The following is an 8162-nucleotide window of genomic DNA, read 5'->3' on the forward strand; positions in this document are numbered from 1 at the left end:
AAACAAAAAAAAAACAGCCCTTGCCTCACATAGCGCTTCGCGAGACAGCAAGTAACGCCGCCGCCATGAAAACTGCTCGCCGCCGCCATGAAATCTGCTCGCCACCGGAGGATAGGTAGGCGGGGCTGCGGGGGTTGATATTCCGCCGCTGGAGACCCGGGACGGCCTCCTGGCTCTCCCCGGTGGTGGATCCGCCACTGCGTCCGCGTGCGGTGGCCGGAGACCAAGCACGCAGGTGTTCGACGCAGGCCCGACCGGCGCATCCCGTGACCCTTGCTTGCTGGTCTGCTCCCGAATTTCGAGGTAAATGAATCGAAATAATCTCCCGCAGAAATCATGGAGCAGCTGTCTAACTCGTGCGCCATTGTAGTGCACTAGTGCTATCTAGCATCTCCGTTTGATAATTTCGTGGACATTTCTGAATTTTCCTCTCAGCGCATGTTGTTTGATCCTGGATTGGGTTGGAGTTAGATGCAACTCCATCGAGCTTTAGGGTTCCATCTTGTTTTGCCTATGATTAATTACAATCTATTAACGCACAGTCTGCTTAATTGGTTAAATCTCAACTTCATGCTAATTAGTTTGCTAAACTGCAAATTGCCAATGGTTGTATGGTTCCGGCGTCAGTGTCGGTCTTGCGTGTTATGTATCCAACCCTGAGCCCGGGAAAAGCACTCTATCACTCCTCGAATATGTATCTTAGTAATACTGAACAAATAGTTACACACTGTTGACCTTTCTCACTCACTAATTATTTCATTTACATGGAGTACAGATTGAACGTCAATAACTAGAGATGCCAGGCTTGCCAGGGATGTTGATTTTGCTGAAGCTGGAGACACTGACTTATTCATCTGAATTGAGAACCAATTTAGATTGTGTCACAGTTCATGGCAGTGATAACAATTGCCATGGTTTAGCCAAAATATCTAGCTAAAACCATCTGATCATATAGCACTCCGACTCCAAAGAAAACACCAAAAGAGATTGCGAAGATGACCTTACATCTGAACTGTTTTCTGTAGGAAACGGAGATTTGACCTGCTCCTGCTGAGCCACAGCGGCTTCGAGTCATAGGACCACACAGTTTTGAGTTTCCACCAAAGCTCGAATCCGGAAACGTGCTAAGCTGGCCCCCAGTTGGAATAGGGCCTTCTAGGTCATTATTAGAAATGTCAAACTCAGAAAGGAAGTTCAGATTGTTTAGTGCAGCTGGAATTACACCAGTAAGATGGTTAACAGATAAGTCGAGCACCTGCAGGTTCCTGAGGTTGCAGATTGCTTGAGGGATCTCTCCAGATAACTCATTTGAGCTTAAATTGAGTGCGACGAGTCCTTTTAACTGACCGATCTCCTCCGGAATCACACCAGTGAAATTATTGATGGCTAGATTAAGCACCTTAGGAAAAGCACTGAGCATGAGGTATTGCATAAATGTGTTCTTGTTCCAAACAGGCAGCTCAAAGAAGACCTTTGGTGCAGTCTTATCTGATTCTAGCATTGGCATCTCCATTAAGGCCCTTGGAATTTCCCCTGTAAGGCTGTTGTTTGATATATCTAGATGGACCTTCGGAATTTCCCCTGAAATTATTGATGGCTAGATTAAGCACCTTAGGAAAAGCACTGAGCATGAGGTATTGCATAAATGTGTTCTTGTTCCAAACAGGCAGCTCAAAGAAGACCTTTGGTGCAGTCTTATCTGATTCTAGCATTGGCATCTCCATTAAGGCCCTCGGAATTTCCCCTGTAAGGCTGTTGTTTGATATATCTAGATGGAAGAGCAAGTGTAGGTTGTTGACCCAGTCAGGTATTGATCCAGTTAGTTGGTTGTTTTGCAAAAATAGCATCCCCAAATTAGCGAGCTTTGATAACCAGTCAGGTATTGTTCCAGACAATGAACAATCATTCACGGAAAGAACCTGGAGATTCTCAAAGCCATCAATGTTGTCATCCTCTGGCATGATCTCATGCAGGAAGTTGAACCCAATATAAAGGATGGTGAGGCTCCTAGAACTCCTAAGGATCTGAAGTGTTCTTGTGATATTTGTAAGAGAGCAATGAGCAAGTGATAAGAATGAGAGGGACTTCAGATCGCCTATTTTTTCTGACAGTTGAACATTAAAATGATTGTAAGATAGCCTTAGTGCAGTCAGCTTGCTGCAGGAGTATATGCTTTCTGGAATTGTGCCGGTGAAGTCGTTGAAAAGAAGATCTATTTTTTTTAGTTTGGGCAGGCTTATGAAGTTGACCTTGGTAAGTTTTCCACTGAAGTGGTTGCTCTTGAGGTCAATTGTTACAAGATTTGTGCAGTTGCTTAGAGCTGTTGGCAGCTCCCCTGACATGTTGTTGTGGTCCAAATGCAGCTCCTCCAATCACTTCAGATCACCTATAGACTCTGGAATATTGCCGATGAATTTCCCCCCAAGATCAAGGGTGACCAGATTTGTGAGCTTGCTGATGCCATTGAGATCTCCTTCTAACCAATTGCTATGTAAAGAGAGGTGCTCTAACGAGTTAACATTGAAAAGCTCATCTGGAAGATATCCACTGAGATTGTTGTAGCCAACGCTGAGCAATTTCAGCACGGAGCAATTACTGAGCCCCTGAGGGATGTTTCCACTTAATTGGTTAAAACTGAGTTCAAGCACAGCAAAAGATGGCACACTAACACAGGGGGTAGTTGGTATCTGTCCAGTAAAACTGTTGGTGCTGGCATTGAGTGAGACCAGGCTCTTCATCACCTCCCATATAGTAGATGGAAACCTTCCTGTAAACAAGTTGCTTGAGATGTTCAGTACCTGTAGAGGCCGTGGAGGGGTTGAAGATGGCAGCTCACTCAGGCCTCCTGTCAGGCGGTTGAAGCTGACATCAATAACAAGGATGCTGCTGGATGACACCAATTTCAATGGCAAGCCACCGGACAGTGAGTTGCGCGACAGGTTGAGGTGCAAGAGGCCAGTGAGGTTGCCAAGGAACGGCGAGATGAACCCCTCAAGGCCTTGAGAAGCCAGCAAAACATCGGTGACCTTCCTTTCTTGGTTGCAGGTGATCCCTTTCCATGTGCAGTAATCGGTGTTGTGCCGCCACGACACCGTGAGGCCACCGTCCCGCGAGAGCCCAGCGAGGAACTGGAGAAGCGAGCTCTTCTCCTGCTCCGTGCTAGAGCTGGTGTGAGAAGCCAAGGAGACCAGTAGCACAATAACCAAACCAAAGAAAGGTATGGGAAATCTATTCCAGCTTGAGCGACTGAGTAGCTGCATGGTGTTCTTAAGAAATTGGCATGGAAACCAGAGGCTTAAGCTTTGGTCTGCCAGATAAAGCACTAGTTTCTTGTGAAAGAAAGCACTGGTTCCGTTTCATTAGATCTGCTCTGGTCATCATGATGAAAACAAAATTTGGGTCAAGGATTAGTTTTTTTTTTGAGGGAATGGGTCAAGGATTAGCTGGTATTGGTGAATTGCATATGCACTGTAATTTATTCATGGGTCTGACTTCCAAGCACAAATTGGTGTGTTAATACTTAATCTGACTTCTTCTACTACCAGTTTTACAATTGCATTCCATCATTGATGTTAGCGTCAATTTGAGTCAAGAATTAGTTGGTATTGGCGTATTGTATATCCACTGTAATTTATTCGTGAGCTTGACTTCCAAGCACAAATTGGCGTGTTAATGTTTAATCTGACCTCTTCTAACCAATTTTACAATTACATTCTATCATCAGTGTCAGGGTTGGTAGGAGCTAGGGCCCTACCGGATCTAGGGCGTAGGTTGTACCGGAAGGAGGGGGAAGGGCGAGGGCTTGTGCGCGGCGGCCGGCGGCGTGGCGCCGTCCTTGCGACGGGAGCAGCGGCGGCAAAAGTAGGAGGTGGCTAGGGTTTAGGTCTCCCGGCTCCCTAAGGGAAGCCGAGCAAATATTGATTGCTTCTTGCTTGATTAGATTGATACATCTCATCTCCTTATATAGAGAGGTTTACTTGACTCCTAAGCAAACGATCCTAATATGATAAGATAATTTGGCTAAGCCCCTAATTAAGATACTTGGGCCATAACCCACTGGGCTAAGCCCCTATGCCAGTCATAACACTTCTCCCCGCCTGCACAAATAGCTCGTCCTTGAGCTGTAAGGTGGGGAAGCGCTTGCTGAACTCCTCGAGGTGATCAACCAGCGTCAAACACCTTCGCGACAGCTGGGGCGGCAAGGTCGGCGGCGATGGCGTCCTCCAGAATGTAGTCTGCAACCTCCAGGTAGAAGAGTCGCGGGCAGGCGTGGCCGGGCGTGTAGGGCTCGTCGCAGTTGAAGCACAACCCTTGGCGCCGACGCTCGAGTAGCTCGGCCGAGGTGAGCCAGCGGAACGGGCGCGCCACGGTCGCGGCGAGGGGTGCCGCGGAAGCCTGAGCAGGCCGACCCTGAGCGGGATCTGGCCAGGGTAGCGACCCAGTGGCCTGGGACGGTGACTCCTGTTGGACGGCCACCGCGCGGCGCTCGAACGCGCGGGCGTAGTACATGGCCGTCTGGATATCCTAGGGTCCCCGAAGCTCCACGTCCACGCGGATGTGATCCGGAAGTCCACCAACAAAGAGGTCGGCCCGCTGCTGCACCGTCACGCCCGACGCATGGCATGCCAGGGCCTGGAAACGGTCGGCGAAGTCCTGAACCGTGGAGGTGAAGGGAAGGCGGCCTAGCTCCGCCAGGCAGCTCCCGCGGATCGGGGGCCCAAAACGAAGGAGGCAGAGCTCGCGGAAGCGCTCCCAAGGGGGCATGCTGCTGTAACGCCCTCGATGCGGCTATATCTCCTACGTGTCGAAGCACGACTTAAAGGCATAATCGCATTGAATGCAATGTCGCAAGTAAGGTAATCTTCACAACAACCCATGTAAATAGAGAATAAGGGGAAAGGTACATAGTTGGCTTACACTCGCCACGTCACACAAAGTACATAAATAGCATTACATCATCCAATACACTCATGGTCCGACTATGGTACCAAAATAAAAGATCAACCCCAACATGCGACATGGTCCCGATCGCCCCAACTGGGCACCACTACTGATCATCAGGGAAAGACACATAGTAACAGCGTGAGTCTTCGTCGAACTCCCACTTGAGCTCAAGCGCATCATCTGGAACGGAGTCATCGGGCCCTGCATCTGGTTTGGAAGTAATCTGTGAGCCACAGGGACTCAGCAATCTCGCACCCTCGCGATCAAGACTATTTAAGCTTATAGGAAAAGCAAGGTAATATGTGGAGCTGCAGCAAGCGACTAGCATATATGGTGGCTAACCTGTTCGCAAAAGAGAGCGAGAAGAGAAGGCAAAGCACGAGCGAAAAACTAGATAAACAACCTACGGCAAACATTACTCCAACACCGTGTTCACTTCCCGGACTCCGCCGAGAAGAGACCATCACGGTTACACACGCAGTTGATTCATTTTAATTAAGTTAAGGTTCAAGTTATCTACAACCGAACATTAACAAATTCCCATCTGCCCATAACCGCGGGCACGGCTTTCGAAAGTTCAAATCCCTGCAGGGGAGTCCCAACTTAGCCCATGACAAGCTCTCACGGTCAACGAAGGATATACCTTCTCCCGAGACATTTCGATCAGACTCGGCATCCCGGTTCTACAAGACAACTTCGACAAGTTAAAACAAATCCAGCAACACCGCCCGAATGTGCCGACAAATCCCGTTAGGAGTTGCACATATCTCGTTCTCAGGGCACACTCAGATTGTCTAAACTTCCGGTAGGCCAGCCCAGAGTTGCCCCTGGTGGCCACCGGCGGCTGACGAGGTGGACCAACACTCAGAGGAGCACTGGCCCGGGGGGGTTTAAATAAGATGACCCTTGGGCTCCGGAAACCCAAGGGAAAAAGAGGCTAGGTGGCAAATGGTAAAACCAAGGTTGGGCATTGCTGGAGGAGTTTTATTCAAGGCGAACTGTCAAGGGGTTCCCATTATCACCCAACCGCGTAAGGAACGCAAAATCCGGGAACATAACACCGATATGACGGAAACTAGGACGGCAAGAGTGGAACAAAACACTAGGGAAAAAGGCCGAGCCTTCCACCCTTTACCAAGTATATAGATGCATTAAGATAACAAGATAATATAGTGATATCCCAACAAGAAAAATAATGTTCCAACAGGGAACGATCTCCAATCTTCACCTGCAACTAGCAACGCTATAAGAGGGGCTGAGCAAAGCGGTAACATAGCCAATGAACAGTTTGCTAGGACATGGTGGGTTAGAGGTTTGACATGGAAATTTGGGAGGCATGATAAGCAAGTGGTAGGCATCGTAGCATAGGCATAGCAAAAGAGCGAGCATCTAGCAAAGCAAAGATAGAAGTGATTTCAAGGGTATGATCATCTTGCCTGCAAAGTTGTCAGAGTTGACTGGATCCTCGAAAGCAAACTCAACGGGCTCCTCGTTAGTGAACTCGTCTCCCGGCTCTACCCAAACAAGACAAACAAGCAAAAGGAACACAATCAACCACGTGCAAAACTCAAACAACATGATGCAAACATGGTATGCTATGCGGGATGCGATATGTGATGCATATGCAAGATTTGACAAGGAATGATTGAACCTGGCCTCAACTTGGAAATCCAAGAGTGCCACTAAAAAGGTGAGGTGATTTCGGTTGAAATCGATATAAAGATCACCGGAATCGGATGCACGGTTTGGAAATGGCAAGCAAAACAAATATGGCACCGGTCTGCGATAAACAGCAAGTAGCCATCTAAATGCATCAAGATAATTATGCTACAACACTCAAACAAGACAACAAAATACATGGAAGGGATCCACTCATGATGCTTGGCAAAAGATGAACACTGAGCTACGGCCAATTCATCCACTAACAGGTTCAAACAAGCATGACAAAAGTGCAATTGGTAAACAGGTTTCAGACTTAGTGAAATTAACACAAGCCTGGAATTTCAGATCAGGTAGCACACTTTGGAGCATGAAAACTCTATGCTACAGGAACTTAACATGGCAAAACAAGGCATGGCATGGAGCTACTCAAAGAGCTTAACAAAAGTCCCTTAGTGACCTTGAGCCAAAAGGGATCAGAAAATACAATTGCAAGCATGTGAACATGACAAAAACATAATCAGGTTACAGACTTAGTGAAAAACTGGAGCATGCAAATATCTTAACGAGTAGCCATGTTCACGAGCTCGATGCACTCACTACAGAGTATGGCATGACAAACTAAGCATACGCCCATCAAGAATACATATTATATAAGCTAGACATGGCAAGAACAACAACATAGCATGCACGGATCAATAACAACATCCTCGGCAAAATCACTAACAAGTAGACAATCTGCCAGGAATTACGAAATATCAAAAGTAGAGCTCGATTGACTCAAGCTAGGGTGCTCCACAATTGCAAACAAAGACATGGATGGATAGAGCACCACAATATTAACAAATCATCCTTAATGATCATCCTCAAAAGAGGCACAGATCACTAGGAAACAACATGAACATATGGCATATTGATAAAAACAGATCAAGGACTTGGAGAAATTCTAAGTCCCTGAAATCAGCATTAACGAATGCACCACTTTGCAAGCTTGTGCTAGTCACCACACATATCACAAAAATACATGGATAGCACCTCTGTAAAGATGGCAAAGTAACAAAACTCATGTAGATCTCAGGAGCATATCATGCACACATTAATCATGGCAAAAATGACAAATAGCTATTTGGTGCAGCAGATCTGACAATTAACTCAAATAGCTCTCTTCCAACAGCATTTCGGGCATCAAGATGAGCTCAAATGAAAATGATGCAATGAGATGAAATGATGTACTCTCTGAGACGAACATTTTGATATGCTATACGCCCAAAACGGAGTTACGGATGCGGAGATATAGCATGATGAAAAATGCAATATAATTAGGGTTTCAGGAGAAAGTCAACCGAGGAGATAAACTCAGATCTGGATCTGGCCGAGCGCGGAAAACGAGGTTCGCCAGAAATGTCGATGGGGCCGCCGGAGTTCGTCGGGGAAGGAGGCGGCGAGGCGCTCCCGGGCCGGATCTTGCCGGATCCGGCCGGCGGGGAGCCGGAGTGGCGGCGGGGAAGGCGCGGCGGAGGAGGTGCAGCCGGCCGGCAAGGAGCGCGGCGAGGAGCGCG

General features: G+C 47.5%; 1 protein-coding gene and 2 pseudogenes across 1 annotated transcript; all 3 read right to left on the minus strand.

Moving 5' to 3' along the window:
- Positions 1–781: 781 nt before the first annotated feature.
- On the minus strand, positions 782–1447 carry LOC147964287 (uncharacterized). The gene has a single exon (XM_087526830.1). The coding sequence runs from the start codon at positions 1430–1432 to the stop codon at positions 917–919; it is 516 nt and encodes a 171-aa protein (XP_087382956.1). The 5' UTR covers positions 1433–1447; the 3' UTR covers positions 782–916.
- A 37-nt stretch (positions 1448–1484) lies between these two features.
- On the minus strand, positions 1485–3260 carry LOC125515749 (uncharacterized; annotated as a pseudogene).
- Positions 3261–4098: 838 nt separating this feature from the next.
- LOC147964288 (uncharacterized) lies at positions 4099–4970 on the minus strand (annotated as a pseudogene).
- Positions 4971–8162: the final 3192 nt, after the last annotated feature.

Source organism: Triticum urartu, chromosome 6A (assembly GCF_056163025.1).
Source record: "Triticum urartu cultivar PI428250 chromosome 6A, HENAU_Tu73, whole genome shotgun sequence".
Lineage (NCBI taxonomy): Eukaryota > Viridiplantae > Streptophyta > Magnoliopsida > Poales > Poaceae > Triticum > Triticum urartu.